The sequence below is a fragment of the Neodiprion fabricii genome, chromosome 4, assembly GCF_021155785.1.
Source record: "Neodiprion fabricii isolate iyNeoFabr1 chromosome 4, iyNeoFabr1.1, whole genome shotgun sequence".
Lineage (NCBI taxonomy): Eukaryota > Metazoa > Arthropoda > Insecta > Hymenoptera > Diprionidae > Neodiprion > Neodiprion fabricii.
Genome location: NC_060242.1, coordinates 24092859 through 24111786, shown reverse-complemented (window position 1 = coordinate 24111786; position 18928 = coordinate 24092859). Strand labels below are relative to the sequence as shown.

General features: G+C 35.3%; 4 protein-coding genes across 6 annotated transcripts; 2 read left to right on the top strand and 2 right to left on the bottom strand.

The window, feature by feature from the left end:
• Positions 1 to 227: 227 nt before the first annotated feature.
• Positions 228 to 8075, bottom strand: LOC124180812 (PC4 and SFRS1-interacting protein). Of its 3 annotated transcripts, none has more exons than XM_046566630.1 (13): positions 7584 to 8075; positions 6088 to 6158; positions 5763 to 5923; positions 5385 to 5590; positions 4741 to 4948; positions 4511 to 4624; positions 4040 to 4385; positions 3662 to 3836; positions 3516 to 3569; positions 3026 to 3091; positions 2767 to 2899; positions 2236 to 2392; positions 228 to 2003 (listed from the first exon to the last, which is right to left on the bottom strand). In XM_046566630.1, exons 1-12 carry the CDS (start codon positions 7662 to 7664, stop codon positions 2283 to 2285), a joined length of 1725 nt encoding a protein of 574 aa, XP_046422586.1. In that variant the 5' UTR covers positions 7665 to 8075; the 3' UTR covers positions 228 to 2003; positions 2236 to 2282. The 3 variants fall into 3 exon arrangements, with proteins under 3 accessions (XP_046422586.1, XP_046422585.1, XP_046422584.1); XM_046566629.1 differs by having other exon boundaries at positions 228 to 1950; XM_046566628.1 differs by having other exon boundaries at positions 228 to 2392.
• A 118-nt stretch (positions 8076 to 8193) lies between these two features.
• On the top strand, positions 8194 to 13104 carry LOC124180815 (mediator of RNA polymerase II transcription subunit 30). The gene is made up of 5 exons (XM_046566633.1): positions 8194 to 8452; positions 8882 to 9030; positions 9477 to 9884; positions 10145 to 10401; positions 10579 to 13104. The coding sequence occupies exons 2-5, from the start codon at positions 8916 to 8918 to the stop codon at positions 10675 to 10677; spliced, it is 879 nt and encodes a 292-aa protein (XP_046422589.1). The 5' UTR covers positions 8194 to 8452; positions 8882 to 8915; the 3' UTR covers positions 10678 to 13104.
• On the bottom strand, positions 11022 to 13914 carry LOC124180817 (gem-associated protein 7-like). The gene is made up of 2 exons (XM_046566637.1): positions 13637 to 13914; positions 11022 to 12713 (listed from the first exon to the last, which is right to left on the bottom strand). The coding sequence occupies exons 1-2, from the start codon at positions 13767 to 13769 to the stop codon at positions 12526 to 12528; spliced, it is 321 nt and encodes a 106-aa protein (XP_046422593.1). The 5' UTR covers positions 13770 to 13914; the 3' UTR covers positions 11022 to 12525.
• A 100-nt stretch (positions 13915 to 14014) lies between these two features.
• On the top strand, positions 14015 to 17955 carry LOC124180814. Its single transcript, XM_046566631.1, has 4 exons — positions 14015 to 14197; positions 14787 to 14895; positions 15177 to 15883; positions 17109 to 17955. Exons 2-4 carry the CDS (start codon positions 14844 to 14846, stop codon positions 17607 to 17609), a joined length of 1260 nt encoding a protein of 419 aa, XP_046422587.1. The 5' UTR covers positions 14015 to 14197; positions 14787 to 14843; the 3' UTR covers positions 17610 to 17955.
• The last annotated feature ends 973 nt before the right edge of the window (positions 17956 to 18928 follow it).

Here is an 18928-nt window from a genome sequence, read left to right as displayed (position 1 = left end):
TGTTCTTCTTATGACCGCTGTGGATTTTTTGTCTTGGATTTATTGTACAGCAACAATCCAAATTCAGCACCATCGCTTGCCATTAAAATCAGTCTAATTTAGCATCGAAAATTTTAAACAAGCAATAACTTGAGATGTTTTTCAGCGTATGCACATACATTTACAGGTACAATATTTGGGAGTGGAATGTGTAAAGAGTACATGTTCAATTAAAAGCCAATAGAATGTTATTTTAAACATTTTTTATTCAAAATATGATTACAATTGAAATAAGCACTTCAAAATGAGATATTTGAAATGGTCTCCTTACTTCAACCTTCGCTGTAAAATTATCAATTTTTTTCCCTTACATTACTGCAAACGTTAAACTATGTCTACCATACTCAAAGATATAACTAACTAAATTGTAACGTTATTAAATGAAGAACATTCTCACAGGGATGAATAAAGAGCGATGTAATAATGTATACATATTGTCAATGTGCTCTAAAGGCTTGTTAGATATATCCTTTGATGATACAATTTTTTTTTTAAATCTTTGTCAAAAACTAGGTGGCAATAAGTGCATCCTCATATTTCGTTATTGTTGTGCTTATTTTAAAGATACACATGTTAGTGTCAATAGCCATTCGAGTAATGTCATAACACTTCAACGAAAACTCTGACAGATAAATAGTAAATCGTGAAGTTTGCGGGACAACAGTCAGATTTGGGACATTTTTTTTCGTTTGGTCAAAGTACCGTTGCCTGGTATGTAATTATTCGGGCTATGCAGTTCATTAAGAACAATTGTAGAAACCGTTATACCATGTTTCTATCGACTCTTTTTTCCTTGTATTTCTTTACAAACTAATGTATCTTGTCAATAAGGAATATTCAATGAGGAGATACAGTAAGTATGGCATCTTTACCAAAAAAAAACGCATTCAATTCTGCTAATAATGAAGGAAAATGTAATTAATTAGGAAACATGATCATGAGATATGTACTGCATTGTTTGAAGTTAGTAATCTAACTTCTAGCTGCTTGACAAAAATAATGCAAATTAAAAATGTAACTTTCACAAAATGACCATGAATTTATGTTTGCATCAAACTTGTGAACTTGGAATCTACGCGTCATGAAATAACACACTTATGACACACAAGCGTAAGAGAACATGATTAACAGCCCAGAATGATAAAAAAATTCGATATCAATACCATACATATCTAGAGAACGTTTGTTGTTACAAAAAACCTAATTAATTTCTGCAAATTTTTTATACTTGGTTGCTATTATTATTTAGATAGAAGTGTATTTATAAGTCGATTCAATAATACATCAGATAACTGAACCTGTGAAGTATTTCATGTATTGAGGTGTGAATGGCAAAACGCAAAGGATAAATACTAACAGTGCTTTTAGAATAAGAAACCGCTGGCTTAAAGGGTTAAATTAAGTAAGGTTTTGATTTCTGAACACGAGAATCAACTAGTGCAATAAACGAATTACATATGCCATAAAAATACTCTGTTTGCATAGTTCGATTAAGTTTATCGCATGTCAACTGTTCATAGAATACAAACGTACGTGACCACTACTCACAGTCAAGCACGTAATTTTATATTTACAAACTTACAATCTTATTTACTTTAATTCCTAATAATTGTGTAACAAATTGAATTAAAAGAGTTGACAATAGATATTGTTGTTGAGAACTGAGAAATGACAACTGTGTATACATGTATGCGTTACAAAAAAGTATTTTCTTTGGCAGCGTCCAAAGTTGTACGAACTTTAATAAAGAATCTTCAATATATCAGGGAAAGGAAAGAGATGAATTGAGAAAAGAGAAATTTTAATAGAATAATCTAACGATATTATAATGAAAGGCATTGTCTTCCTGGTTCATCCATGCGTAGCACAACCAGTCAACTTTACTTAAATCACATGTTGCTTCTCATAAACCTGTTACAAAGCCGAGGAATATCGTATTTAACATTGTGTAATACTTGAATGACCTGCTAAAGCAACAATGCAAAAGCACAAAATCATATTAGTAAAAACATATAATGCTGTAGTAAATGAAATAACGAATTTCGTGCTTCAATTTTTACTAATACACATTTTTACATGATGTGCTTCAACGGTAAAAAAAAAAATCATAAAAGTGCAACAAAATTTGGTTGTTTGAAATGTTTCTTCGCCTCTGATGGGTAAAAATATGATAAGCAACATGAAGTCTGTGCATACCGTATCTGATGTGATTTGGTTTCATACTCCACAGAGATAAGACTTGTCTAAGGTTCTGAACCTCCTGCTTCCTCACCTAGACCAGTTTCATTTATACTTTCTGTTTGATCACTGGCACCATCTCGTAAAGAGTCTAGAGGAAAGGCTCTTTCTGTAACTGGAAAATGAACAGCACATCTGAACGTAATCAAAAATAAATACAAAGTAAAGTTTGAAGAACAAACAGTATTCTTAACAGATCAGAAAAACAGTTGACAACCACAGTGTGTATATTTTCTTACAAATCATAAAACGAGAGTAAATTACAATGAATGTCCTACAGCAATTTTTGAATAAACATAAAATTACGCCTTGCTTCCAACAGCACCTTTAATTGGTGCTCCATTTATAAAGCTTTGATTGTAGAAAACAGTTGGGTTTTTTCTAGATCTAGATACTGAATGGGAACTTATTTCAAGTTTAGCTGTAAAGTTTGAATGAAACATAAAACTATTGAACTGAATACATGTGTACAAGTAATGTATCACTCACCAGGATGTGAGGGGTCAGCCATGAGGGAAAACATTGTTTCCTCAGGCATATCTTTTGTCAATTCTTTGAAATGAATGACCTGATCAGAAAATGATTGCCAAAACGTTTGCCCTCCTGATATGGTAAACATAGCCTGTGGAGAAAACGTACGCATGTAGTAATAAAGTATTTGCTTCAAAACAGGTTACTGCGCCGCTGACGCACAGGAAATGTAGCTTTATTTTTGTGCTACGTGTAGATAAAATGATGTTGCGCTAACCTTAAATTTGTTATATATATGTTCAGCCTTTTGCTTAATCTGTTCCGCTTTTTGTTTGAAAACAGCCTGAAATGAAAAAAATATTTTACATTCTCAATTTTACACGAAAAGTAGAGTTTTGTACGAGCTTTATTCAATTGAGGAAAGAGCCAAATATGAATGCAAATCAAAGCATTTTCGTTTGGGAAAATTCTCGAGAACCTTCGATAAAACATTGTTTCAAGTCAAGATACAGTGAATTCGAAGTAGATAAGTGACGCAGTAGTACTAGACCATCAAGCTAGAAAAACGAAAAATCCTAATCGTGAAATTCGTAGAGAATTTGTTTACAAACAAAATTAGATAAGAGAATAAATTAGTTTCGTGAAATTAAACCTGGAAGACTTCAGTCACTGTTATCAAACTTTTATTCCATCATTATTTCATTATTTGATATGATTTTTTAGACAGCATGTCCATTGTATTTTATGAAAAATATTGAAATGCTTACTGCTTCTTCCTCGGTCAATTTCCACTCAGCTAGGTTTCCAATATATCTCCGCAACTGAAATACAGAAATATATGAAAAGATGAGATTTAAATATATTTTCCAGATATAAATTTTTATTTTTACCTATGGTAAATGATGAATCTTACCCTTCTGACAGTCTCAACAATATGCGGGTGTTTTTTAAGCATAAGGGGATCAATTGGGAGTGCAAGCATGTCATCCATAGCGTGTAAACATTTGTCAGCATCTGCTTTGTCCAAGGCAAGGTTTGACTTGATTTGTGCATCCAATTGCAATAGCTGTGACTCTATGCGCAGCCACCTATGAAAAACATGTTACCATAAAATATCATCCATTTTTTTATAACTGATAAATGCTCGTCTAGAAAATTCTCGAAGTGATCTCAATTTACTGGATCATGTTAATCAAATTTCTGTACCAATTTTACGTTACTCATGAGGCTCAAGGCATAAGAATATAACTTGGTGAAATTGACTACTTTCAAAAACTGAAAAGTCTCTTACCTTAGTTTGTATTTTTTGTGATGTAAAACGTTGTCTTTGGACGTTTTTGTATCATCACCAGAAGCATGTACATTAAAATCCAAGGAGTTCTTTACTTGCTCTGGTAAAATTGCACCGCTCTCCAGTTGTGCTTTTAATTTCATTGCACTTGTCGCAGTCTCCCAATCCCATTGTGTTCGTGCATTTTCATTTTCAAAGGATTTGGGCCTGTCCACATCTAGTTTAATGCCAACATATTCCCCGGCAAAAGTGCGAGCCAACAAAAAGCGACCCTGTGTATCTGCAGACTTGGTTGTGGAAAAGGACTCGCCATCAGTTTCCATTTCATTCGTTTCATCAATTTTCTCTGCAGAAAGTAGTTTAGATAAATCTCATAAATGCAAATTTTTTTTTTTTTGGTATCACTAAATTGCATTAATAGGGGTCATTAAAGAACTGGCCAATATAACAAAAATAACTTTTTATACTAACTTTCTGCTGCACTGATTTTATTAGCTTTATTAGAGTCTCTAGGTGGAGATACTTCTTTGACACTAGTATCCTCAAGTTTACCTTTTCCCAATACTCTAGGACTTGCGGAATTATCTGAAATGAATAGAAAAATTTTATCTATTTCAAATTTGATGGAATTAACGATAAATAAATAACGCAGGAATAGAAAGAAGCACTTTTATAAGAGTAGAAAAATGTGAGACAATTACCATATTTTTCAGTATCCTTGTCGGAACTGGAGAAATCGGCAAAACGTTTGGGCTTAATTTTCCTACCACTGCGACTGACAACTTCTTTGCTAGGCATATCGTCATCTTGACCGACAAGCAAGCTTTCATGCTTATTAGGTGTTTCCCCAGCAATAAGAGACGTAGCCTTGGTACGTCCACCACGTTTTTTTTTCACTTCTGGCGTGGCCTGTTTGATATCAATAGCTATTTATAGCATACATGGAGTAAACAGTAATTTTGTCTTTGCATACTTATCAACACGAAAAAATAACAGCAAATGAGCTTTGCATGGAGTTTTTATCCCTCGCATTTCTATTATCTTATAAAATATGGATTTTCTTTAATGTACGGAATTATCGCATGTATCTTTCATGCTTGAAAAAAATACATCGGCAGTTCCTGATTTATTCTTGGGATCCATATTGCAACATCGTATTTCTGAATATTATGTGCACAAATTTACGGATTCTCCCTAATTGATAATCTATTAAGAAGTATTACTACTTAGTAGAAAAAACAACATACACTCAAGCATAGTTCTATATGAAAATAATATTGTACATAGTACTTGGCACGAACTACCTGCACAAGTTATTTTAATAATTAGGATTGAAATATCTTACTTGATTACTGGAAGGTGTAGATGAATTTGTGTTAGACGCAGCTGGGGTTGACGATGCTTTCCGTTTAACAGTCTTTTTTTTTTCACCCTCATCGATTACTAAGGCACCACCCTCTGCATCACTATCCGGTGCATTATCAGATGCACTCACTGTTAACAACTGTTCTGTAGAATTACCATCTTCTAATGAGTCGGTTGTCTGCTTGTCTGAAAGAAAAGATGATCAACACACATGCACACGGTCCATTTTCAAAAAAACTTTTAATTCGGCTAGAATTTCAAAGTAATAATGGCTTTATTTACAACACATTGTTCATTTACAATTTTTACACACATTGATACATATGTGACTGACGGTATTGTGTGAAAAAAATTCTACCTTTAGGTTCAGGGCCTTTATCGATGTGAGTATTTCCATCACTTTCAAGTTCATCTTCAAGTTCCTGCAAACCCTCGTGAAAGAACTTCCGTTTCAGAGGCTTGCCAAATTTGGCCTTGTTGTCCGCATAGGCGAACAATTCCTCAACTTTGCACACAGCTCTGTCATGATTAAAGAGATTGTATTGTTTACGATAATCAAGGCTTTGTAGGAATAATTTGAAAATCAATCAATCAGATAAAAATTTGTGATTTCTTTGATTGATTCATTTCTAGAATAAAATACAGCATTTTTGGTATATATAAAATTTAACAACAACACTTACGTTTCACCTGTTCCATAAAAGTAAACATTGTACTTTGCATTCTTTGTATTGGCATCAGTGACACTTTCGACCTATGAGAATAAAGAATAACATCATTAGATCAGTAACTAGATTAGCGTTGAGGTATGAATCATCCATTACTGGAAAGCGAACATTGAATTCCATTACAATTTGCCAAGTTGATATGATTTTAATATTACAGTAACAGTTCAAACCTAAAAATGAGATGTAAATATTTGCACAAGTGTATCACCTTAGTTAAAAATATTGATTGTGGAGACAAAGTCGCTTTCGCAGTTTGAAACTAAATATGCTTGAACATCTTAAAAAATGCTTACTAGTAATTTGGTTTTACTATTGTTGTAAGACGATGTTTAGAAATATAATTAATTCGAAATGAAAATTTATAAGATGACTGAGTCTCTAATCAAATGCAATTTAAGTTAATGCTGTTGTCATAAGATACAAATTGTCCAATTAATGCAAAACCTTGGACTTGGTAAATGAGAATTACAAAAAAATGTAATTTGGCATAAGACAGCTCCAAAGCGGTATTTCAAATACAGCTGAAGCTAGTAGGCAGAGATAACATCTAAACACACTACAGATGTGTTAGATTATTCAAACAAGCCGTTGTGCAATTCATTTTTTGCTGCGAAACATGAGCAATAGAATATTAGCATGCGTCCAATAAATTCTGAACTTAAGAAGACTATTATATTAGATTGAAGCTAATGGAAATATGATTTTTAATAATAAGCCAGTCACAGAAGCGCAAATAATATTCCTTCAGTCACAATTTTCATAAAGTCAGTATTTTTGGTCCCAGCAATGCCATAGTAACAGTAACTTCACCTTGATTCGGTGCTGAAATTGATAGGGAGCATAGCATGAAGGAAGTGAAATGCTTAATACTGAATCATAACAAGGGAGAATCGGACATAAACAAAAAATGACATATGGTATCAGTCTGAAAGACGTATGCTCGATTGGTAACAGATGTAAGGTACAGGCACTAATTCGAATGAGTTTTTTTGATTAGACTAAAGATAGTTGACATCATTGTTACGAATGTTGGAAATATGGCGGCTGGTTAAATCGTTCCACCTCCACAAGGACTGATGATGTGCATGTGTGTTACCGTGGTAATAAAGTACATAACTTTTCCAAGGGAATAAGTTGCGCTCTTAAGATGATAGTAATATGCTGACTCTGTGCGACATCAGCTAACCTATGTTGAAGAAAATAATGGCGGTCTTTTTGTACACCTGATAGGTATAAAATGTTGATAGTGCAGGTGATTAATAAAGTTGTATGTAATTGTAGTTGTGTATTTCAACACTGGAATTCGGACGCGCATTGAGGCTTGACGATTAGCGTGATGTCGACGCGGTTTAATATCAGACACATTGGCATGGCGAGAAATGAAATGAGGGTAGAATATATTTAGTTAAAACAATAATTACGTAAGACGCTAAGTTCAAAAACAAACTTACTTTGGCTGGCCATGGTGGGTAACCTCGAACTTTCGCAAACACTTTGTCGCCAGCAATAAATTTCCTTTGCAGCTTAACCATGTTGTGAATATATTACCGAACGAATCCAAGCTGCTTATAATTCATTCAATGTAAACACGAGCAGTCACACCGTGCTAATGTACGAAGAACATATCTTCGTTTTGCGGTACAAGCACTTCTTTTCACCTCATCAAAAACCTGATACTAAAAACAGTATAGAAACACACACACAACGCAATGCGCGGCCCTGCGGCTTCTTGGTGTTGCGTATTTGCGTCACTTGCGCGTGCTGAGTGCCACTCGCGGCCCGCCGACTTTTTTGATTGATTAACTTCGAAATACAATATTTTAGCAATGTTTCAAGGTCTGAGCATCACCACAACCGTACACCGTACATGGATGTAAACATGAATATCGGTAAAATCCAAATATGTCTTCTACAAGTCGTGGTAAACAAAACGTTCGCAACCTCTTCTTGTATCCAAGCTCGATGGGGGACGTAGCGGATGATCACGTGACTTTCGACCGCTGCTGTCGTTCCATGGTTAAAAACAAGGGGGCAGTGCTGGCGGTTTATGAACTCGAATGGTCGTTGCATGGAGACTAGAGTCACTGATATAAGACAAAACTCCGTACCACTCCGTACTCCTTCGGATGGCAAAGGTAGGACACATTCCGGTCGGAAATTTAAAAAATCTAAACACAGTTTACAAAGTTGAACGCGAGGTTCCAGAATCTGTAAAAAAAAGTGAAAAACGAGTCCTTTGCCACTGGAGTTTCAAAGTGATGTTAGGCTGTACAGTGTAAAGACATCACGAAGTAACAACACAAACAACCCGTCTAATCAGGTAATTTCAACACTCAAAGAATGCGACCGCTTCACGAAGCGTTACTTTCATCTTAGGTTGGCCAGTGATACAATTATTTTGATCTATTTATTCGCTTCATCACTTTTGTTATCACATGGCTCATTTTATCGCATGTCGTTTTTCTGTAATTACATAATGTTTCTTTTCTTTAACAACAATTTCTTCCTGCGAATAATTAATATACATAACCTCGAAACATATGCAGAACTTTCAGCAGTTACAATAATGCTTCTTGAAGTTCTATTTGTATCGTTGGGAATTCTATAATTTTTCCTGTCGTGTACAAGTAAAACAAACCATTCACAAAAGAGTTTCATTCCAACAGTTCCCTCAAAATTGTGTCTTCTTTGTAGCGAATATTTGCTCAAAATGTAATGTCTCAAAGCTCTGTTTTTGTTTGTCCCTCAGGTAACGTATACATTCGTTACCGCTAAAACCAAAAATGGCTGGACAACAGCACCCGTTTCCTTCCGGCTTTCCATCTGCCCAACAAGCTGCCATGCGGACTCAATTTGGCAGTGGACAAATGGTACCTGGACTTATGGGCGCACAGCAAGGTGAGTAAACCAAATTAATTGATTTATCAATGTGAAAAAAATCACCAGAAACAGTAATCTTCACAAGAAAAGGCTGTATGTTCATAAGTCAGAATGAACACATTTGATTTTAATTATCAGCCAAAACAAATTTGTGTTGAAAATTCCAAAAGAGATATTGAGGTATAATCAGACATAGGTATATTAAATGATATTCTAATTATGGATAAAGTGCCATTTCATAAACATTGTTTTATTTAAAAAAATATACATATCCATCTACAATTCGAATCAAAGTGAATACTTGTTACCATGGTCGCGGAAGCATTTCTAACAATTCCTCATTTGGATTTTCAATACAGAAATTTTCTCATGGGTTGGTGAACTAAAGCTTCTGCTTAATCGTACCTAAACTAAGTTTCAAAAGATGCCCTGTTTCATCAATCTGATTGTTTTGTTCATTTCAGGAATGGTAAGTCCACAACAGTTTGGAGTGGGTGTAGGAGTCGGCGTCGGTGTTGGGGGTGTTAATTCTAACACTATGGGCATACCTAGCGCACAAGTTTTAGCTCAACAACAGCAACAACAGTCAGTTGCAATGCAACAGCAAATGCAGCAGATGCAACAGCAGCAGCTGCAGTTACAACAGCAGCAGCAAGCTGCTCTTGCACAACAAAATAATCAGGGTGGAGGGAGCCAGGCTACCACTCCCCAGACTCCTGTACCACCTACACAACCCCCAGCTCAACAACAACAGCAAAACAAAGAATTTAATACTGCTAGTTTGTGCAGGTTTGGACAGGAGACTGTGCAAGACATTGTCAGTCGCACTCTCGAAGTTTTCCAGACACTGAAAGTTATACAGCCACCTAATGGTAAGCGAATCTACATTTTTTTTAAGTCAATTAAATACTTTTTGGAATGTGGATGTACAGGAAGATAGAATAATTTCATCTCTTTATTACCTATAACCATGTTTTTGTATAGAAAAGCCTCGTAAAAAAATTTCCAACTAATTACTACTCAAATAATCAAGTAATTCTTATTGCATATATTTCTTGTTCAAGCAAACTTTTACTTCATCTATTCTGTTATTATATATTTATTATTTGATTATTAATTGTTTTATCTACAGGTACAGCACAGGGAGCAACTATTTCTAATGATAAGAAATCAAAGGTGCAAGAGCAATTACGAATGTTGAAATTGCTGTTTAAACGTTTACGGTTGATCTATGAAAAATGCAACGAAAACTGTCAGATACCAGGTATGGAGTACACCCATATTGAGAGTTTGATTCCGTTGAAAGAAGAGTGGGACATGAAGTCGGATGAAAAGAAAACATCTGAATCTTATCGCTTGGCTTGTGAAGAGAGCAAAGATATTATGGAGGTTTGTGTAATTTCTATTATCATTTTTAAGATTGGATGAAAGTCACTCTGCCAAGAGTCCTAACCGATGAGTGGAATCGCAGAAATTAGGAATAAGGTTCTGTTTTGAAAAATTCTTCGAATGAAACTTTATTCTTGGATGTTTTTTCGGTAATATCACTAATATCGTTTATTATAGCAAGTGGTGCTGAAGAACCGACACCTGAAGGAGATAATAGATCACCTAAGACGGATAATTTCTGAGATAAACACAATGTTAACGATGCGACGTTCCTAGTATGTGATGAAAGATTAATGTTTTAAGTGTATATTTCGATTTTCACAATCTCATATTAAAAAAAAAATCGCGTTTATCGGCAATCCGTAAAAAATTGTGTTATGCAAAAGGATTTGACAAATAATGCAAAATTTGTGGTGTTATATGCAATTCAAATGCGCTTAAGGTTTTTTCCGAAACCGAATTACTCATTTGGAAATAATACTACGTTAAAAGTGTTTGTTTTAACTAGACGGAAAAAAGATTGTTGAAACATCTATCAAAATGCTCGAAAAATGTGAAACGAGTTGGCTGACTTCAAAATTTTCTGTGATGTAAATCAATATGATTTTTTGAGCAACTCGACCGCAGAGAGTACGGAGACCAATGAATTTCATCGTAATTTTATCAAAATGTTCGAAGGATTCTCGCAACTCTATTATGTTCCTGATCCGTTAGAAGGGTTTAAATGTTCGACAAACTGATAGTGAGAGTGAAGACTTTTTTGGTAGAAAATGTCGAACGTCAAGTTACGAGTTTGAATTAATTAATTTATAGTGAATTCAGTCATGTTATGTCATGAGTGTATTTTTTTTTCAAATTTCAATAAGGCAATACAATAATAGGAATACAGGTTGTTTCTATTGTTGACTATTAAATAATTACACAGTTGAGTGAACATTATGTGATTATCAGAGGTTAATGGTATCATAAAATTATATCACATTACAAAGACGCTTAAAAAATATATTAAAAACTACCTCATCCTAGTTGAATATCTTGAAAGTGAAAATAATAATAATTAAATTACATAATATAAAATTAAGTAACTTACTATTACAATTGCTATATTTACTTCTGACTTCCCATCCATGCAGCGAGCTCCTCTGCGGAGTCCATTTGGCAGTCAGAAAATGATGTGTGGGCTCGTGAGTGCATAGGAGGGTGAGGGTCATAAAAAATGAAATTACCATAAACAAATAAACTATTTACGGGAAGTAAACCCCACTAAAGTGATTTTTTTTTGATGTTTCTGTATTTCGTTAATTCAACTTTCATACTTGCTCAATTATTACTGGAATGTAAACCCACAACAGTTTATATAATTTCAATAGTCGCTTCGTGGTCAAACTTTGATTTTTTATTTATTGAATTTGTAGCCAAAACTAGGATTCATGCAAGAACTTCCAATTTTGGCAATAAAGAAATAAATAGGGTAACACCTTTAATATCTCTGATTTTTCGGGAATATTCTTTTGTTTTAATCAATTTAAGTAGTCAAAAATACGAGTGTGAATCGATCTGAGATGTTGACCAGCCATTTTTCTAAAAATCGGTCTTTGAACGTCGAGAAACTGATATTTTTACTATTCATTGGTTATTTTAATATTATCATAAAAATAATCGAATTATGCTACAAATTAAATACCTTTAATTGTAATCTGAATCTTATCATTAGGCATGTGAGGAAAGTAATGAATTTTCTTACGTTTTTTTTTTTTATTATGATAGTGAGTGTGAAAAACGTCTAGTCATGAATATTAGTATAAATGACGTTCCGTGTCGAAAAATTGTTGGAATGAAATCTCACCCCTGAGAATTTTTACTGTTTTTTACTTATATCAATAATGATTCTGAAGTTCAAAAAATCATGTTGATGAACGTCAAATGTAAAGGAGATACTGTATCATGATTATCATTAAAGGTGGATAATCTATCAGGTGCATATAATTGCAGTGATGCGACATTTCTAATGTGCAATTGTTTATTTATACATTCAAGCTTTCTTAGTAACTAAGTTATTTTTTCCTATAAGTAGAACTCATATTTGGTCTTTTTTTGTTTCCAGCATTTATTTGAGAATATTGTTCATGATTGAGTTGTTATTCCATTAATTTCAATGCAAATGACGTCTGTTGCTCTCAAAATAGCTTCAGGCACTTTGCCCAAAGGAGTTTCCAGGTTCCTGGCAAATATCTCCAAGCAATCGACATCGCATCCGCGAAATTCTGCGTCGACTTTTGTATTTTCGTACATGTGGAATGTCGCGTGTTTACCTGTGACAAACAAATTTTCGAATACTTATATTTGCTGAGAAAATTTAATGGCGAAATTTTAGTTTACCAAAGTGTTACTTTTTTGTTAAAAGGTTCTTATTAAATTTTCAAAGCTTTTGCGGAATTAGAGATAACTACATGTATGATTTGTAGCCTGTAGACTATACTGAAAGTTGCATGGCAAATAGCCAAGCAGCATTTCAGCCAGAGAGCTCGTCTGTTTTCGTTGATAAATTGTTTTCTTTAGTGTAGAATATTCAAGTAACATTTATTCGAAATATATTTTAGTAGGGCAATTAGTTTTCTAGGCAAAAATAGCTTTTCAAAAACTAAAGGCGTGATACAGGTTTTCTCCGAAAATGTATGCAATTACAAAATTTTCTTGTCTCTAGATTGTTCGAATATTGTAGTTATAATTTTTTTCCCTAGCTATAACATGTATTTCCAACACGTACGAATATAAACGTTAATTTGAGACTGAAAGCTTAACAACGTTCTACGGTGTTACTTCTGATTGAATTATTGACATTGTGATCTGCAGAACATTTCATATTCCGCGCGTTGTATTTTCCAATCATCCAAAAATGTAAAACAAAAGACGGTAAAACAAATGACAGCGTCATTTTACATCGGAATTCGGAACACACATTGCGCGTAGCCATGAAAGTTACGGTATCAGTGCAAGCGTGCAATTCACGATGTTTGTAACAATTCGGAGTCCACGATAAACATTTTTTATTTATCTGCACGCGTATGAAAACCTACAGAAGCTTTCAATGGTGCGAATCCATAAGAATCCATAAGTGCATCGATCAGAACACGTGGGTGAAAGTTGCGAGGTGAACGTCGAGTCGAACGGTGGCAACCATTACTCTCCGCCAAAATATATTTTTTTGAATTTGTAAAATTTGAACAATACTCACCAATAACTCCAGTCATAACACGCAGGAATCGTTCGCGCAGAAAAGCCCGCGCCTCTTGCTTATCCGGTGTTGAAAACTCGTATTCGAGTTCGTTTTCGGGAAGATTCGTCTCTTCGTTGTTTTCGGTCATCATATTTCGGTCAACTTCGAATACGTAATATAACGAGCAATGCTGTTCTCTCTTTATTTAAATACGACCTATCAAAGCTTCATATTATGTATACTTCGGCGGTCTTCACGTCCCGCTGCCAAGCTTCGTTATTATCTACGAAACGAATCAGCTGATGATGGCAGCACCACGCATGCGTGAAGCGTGCACAGCTGCTCGCGCTCGATTATGAACTTCTTCAGGCAACGGAGCGAGCGGCGTTGGCTTGACATACCTATAAGATATTCCGTGCAGCAGTACTACGGACGAGGCTGAGACGAGCCGATAGGATGTAAACGTAAAATGCAGGGTACCTTGAAGTGGGGAGTCTTGCCCCTATGCTCAAACTCTTAGAATAAACACCGGTAGCATCCGCCGGCGCTTCGTATCAAAGATCGGGTGTAAAGCTAGAGGTATAATCGATCCGCCAGCCGTTATTCTATTTATTTTTTCACCTATAACTCGAGTATCGTAAATGTTATTGGAATTCCGTTATTTCTGTTTATACGGAACAAAGAAATATTTTATAACTCAGGTTTTTCTCTCTGTTGAATTTTATCGTTAGATAGTTTTACTCACTTAAAGAGGTCGAGATTTAAGTCAGGCAAGTTTTCAGCATGGTGATATACTTTTATCGATTTCAGTTTATCGACGTTGGTTAATCACCTACGAATACACGACTTGGATTAGAATTTAAATTACAAAAATTTTCGTTTTGAAAATTTTCATGTTCTACAATTCAAATAACTCAGGATCTGATACATACCCATGTACTCGTATAATTTTCTGACGTTATTAGCTTTTCTTTGTATCGGAAAGTAATAATCAGGCGATAGAAACAATTACTAAAAAACTCGTAAACCTCATTCACGAATAGCAAACCTTTGTCCTGAAGATATAATTGTATACTATTCAGATATATTCACGGTTATCGTGAAATTCATGCGCATATACTTTCTCTAAAAATGAGGGTGCCTGGTGCCCGCATGATTGAAACTGTAGTGTAGAATGACTGGTTAAGTCTCCGTACTTTCATCAACCGCGAGTCATTCTGTCGCGATGTTCGCAGCCACAATCTTCGTGTTAATTGTCTTCAGTCTTTGCGAAAATGGTGCGTATCACGTGTTCTATTTTAGAATTTTACATCTTGATTTTATTACGACAACTTTTGTGTTATTGTTGCGTTGTTTCCCAAGTTTCCAATAATGATAATTATAGAAAAAAGTACATTCGTTTTATGAAATGAGTTTCAGCAGAAATAGGTTTCGGGATTTCGTAATCTTCAGATCAAAAGCGTCCGTTTTGCAAAAATACTTTTTGATTACTAGGCCTTTTTCAAAAAATGAACTTGCTTCTTTAGAATGAAATTTTGTAATATTTCACGTTTTTCAGAAGTGCAATGCTCGACAATTCGACGTCAAGTTTTCAGCAGGGAAACACAAAACTTGACGAAACCCACGAAGCATGTAACATTTTTGAAAAAGATCGACAACGCGGTAATTCAGAATCCTCTCGAAGTCTCTGCACTTCTCGCTAGTCAAAGAGAAATTAATTTAAGCGGTGAAAGAGAGATCAAAGAAGCAGATCGAGTTACGATTTCTAAAGGGAAGAATCGCCTAACGAAAAACGACGCCAAGCGTCGCAAGCCAAAGTTTCTTGGACCTCTGACATTCGCAAAGCTGTTGAACGGCGCGATTGCGCTGAATTATCTCACTCCGGGATATTTCACCACCCTGTACGGGCCGCAATCTTACTTTCCGTATCTCTATCCCGTTCCATACCTCGTTCCGGGCATCGGTTCAAACTTTTTTCCGAATTTCCCGAGCGGAATTCCGACTAAGCCACCTACCGACCGAATCGTCACATCGGTGCCTCTTTCCAAGCCTGTACCTCAACAGATTTCCAACCTGAGTGCCCCGGTAGAACTCCAGGTCGTTGATACTACTTTAGATAATGACAAAGTGACAACCGAAAAGGAAGATGATGCTGCTTCAGATCTTCAGGAACAAGCTGTGGACGACGCTGAGAAAGAAATTTCGGAAGCACAGGCTACTCAGGTGGACTTGAAACGGGCTGTTCCATCGGATGTGAAGGACGAAGTGAGTTTTTATTTTATGTATCATTTGAAAATTCATTTGTGAGAATATTCATACGCTCTTTCATCATTCCGTTACAACTGCGTAAAATGTGCAAATTCGGAACACTTATCAGCTGTTCAGAGACAGTTTAAAGAAAACAAACATTTTTTGAATTAATATTTCATGACATCGTTGAAAGAATTGAGAACTAAGCAAATAGTGAAAATGGGGTCAGTGAAAATTTTATAACAGTGCAAAACTGCATGTCTTCTGTAGCCCAAATCCAAAGTAACATCAGGTGGAAGTGATTTATAATTTTACTAATTTACTGTCCATTAGCTAGGTCGAGTGATTAGAATTCCATCTTACTTTATCCGATTAAATGTATTGCGGATTAGTTTGGGAGACGATGGTCAATTTTCTGACGGATAGTAGAGTAGGTGGCGGTTTCTGTATCCAGTAGTAATGAATTCCTGCTGACAATTTTCCGAATGATTGCGTAACCACTTCACCCAAATCGATCGACAATCATCCTCAAATATCGTTGGCAGCCATTACTCTACATCACTTCATGGACGGGGGGCTATTGTAAAAATTCTTACGTGTCCATCAATTTGCTAATTTGTTTGGACGTTAGAATCTGGTTTTCACAGTAAGTATAACTTAACTTTAACATACGGAGGAAATACAGATTCATAAATCACGTTGTATTGTCCATTACCCAAAATTGTAGCTGTACTAATATATTATAAATAGTGTACTGAATTATTAAAAATTTTTGGTTTCTGAAACAGATCTTAATTTGTCGATTATCCCCATTTTTTAGTGTCAATACTTATTTAAAGTCGTATGAATCATAAGTCTGCCACAAAATGAATCGATTTAAATTTTCAACCTAGTCACTCATCGATTCAATCAATTCAACGGCAATAATCTCTTCAAGAAGCTGTCATAATACGAGCAAAGAAATTTTTCAAAATAAATCGTTTTTGACGGCGATATTTGAATGTTAGTATAAGCAAAATGTGGAAGTATTAAAGTAGAATAATTCCGTTCAAAAATGATTTATGTGCATTTCTTCGGTTCATGTGGTGTCAATTTTTTTCCTCGAAAATAACAAGCAACTCCTGTTACCCAACGGATATTTAAAACACCAACTTCCGCAAGTATTTGTTTTCCAGCTTTGTGCAATTGTGCGGCGTATGAACTTCTGTGCGATGAAACATTGTTTCAATAAATTTCACAGCTGGATACGGATCCCATCGTCGAGTCGGTGATCAACGATGGACAAGAATTAGGGAAATTGTCATTGACTAGGAAAACGTCAACTCCAACTCCAACTTCGACGTCGACGACGGTTTCCACAACCGATGTTCCAACGAATACCACAACGGTACCAAACGTCACGTTGTCAACGACGTCAGCAGGAAACGGTACCGAATTGTCACCGTTTTATGGTTATTACGGAGGCATGCCTCAGGACTTGGAGCATCTGCTGTTTACCACCGAAAACCCCCAGCAGAGATACCTCGACGATTATAACCCGGAGAAGTTTGCCCTGCCTTTTCAGAGACCAGCGACTTTTAATCCCTACCCGAACGCCGAGGCGTATCCGAGTCCTTTTGTAAATTCGTTTTCACCCAGGGAACGATTCCCCGAATTCCTGAACACCGTCGAGGCCGACCGCTACTTTTATGATTCTCAAAATAAACCGAATTTCGATGGGTTTAGACCGATCTTGAAATAAAGTAATGTTTTTTTTCCACTTCATTAAAGTACGAGGGTATTGTTTTCGACATTTTAATTTATGAATCGAATCGCCGGGAGTAAACGGAAAATCAATTTTTTTCTTCCAAACTTACGTAATCGATTTTTTCTGACTATTAATTTATAGTTCAATAACGTTATTCATTTATGTACCTAGCATATGTTATGAAATTTGTTTACTTTATTATTTAGATGATTAATGCTCATGAATTATATTTATTAATACTTCAATACAATTTTAGTGGTCTTAGGTATAATTGTAATTCTGAACATACGGTGCTGGAAATCTTCTACAGATCGATATCAACTTTTGCACAAAATAAAGAAAACGTATAAATACAAATCAAGAATCGTTTAGATTTTGGAAAAACCATTTGCCCATATGTTCCTATATTTCCTTGAGTAGCTCAAACAAGAAAAAATCTAATTGTTGAAGTCTTACTTCTGAGGAATTCTAATTTATCGGAAAATAATGAGGCCAGAAAATGTGACAATCGTCAGTGGCAACGATAAAAGGTGTACGTCACAAACCAGCAGTATTTCTCAAAATTTAACTGAAAATACGGAATGGTGTCAGAGCGTAATGAATCCGATTCCTTTATTCGCGAAACTGCAGTTGAAACAAAAGCTGAGTCTTCGCCCAAGTTCGTAAAGTACCTAAACAGCATTTAGTCATAGCTTGGGATACCTGCTCGGTTGAAATTATTATTACTATACATTTCCGGTTAGATGGCCCCTGTGCGATATTCTAGTTTTTATATGAAAGTCACATAAATTTTTCACTCATGTACTGTGTATTCATAACGTAATGAATTTCAATGTTTACGATAATATCGTAATCTGCACACACTGCTCAAAGAAGGGCTTACGATTAAATGCATGTGTACGGAAAATACTTATCTTCGTATAAATCGTATATAGTTACTCATTTTATGGTCAGAACTTGCTTTACGATCAGACTCTTTATGGCTTTTTAACGTAGCCATTGATAATGTTTAATCTGAAACATTTACGGTATTCCATCCTCTGAAGAAATAATTTGTGATCTCTCTCGAATTCGGAACCGCTTTGCAACGCATTAAAAAACTTTGTAGATAAACAGGTGTAGGTTTGGTTTGTGGATTTTTTCGAAAATTCGGAATAGTAGAGTTGCATTTTCTGTTGATCGATATGCAGTTATCGAAGTTTATTCTCAGCTTGTATAAGTGAAATTTTGATACCAGCATACACCATGAAAAATCGCCTCACTGTTACGTATGGACAAAAGGCCTGACATAACACTGTCGTGTAGAAGTCAGC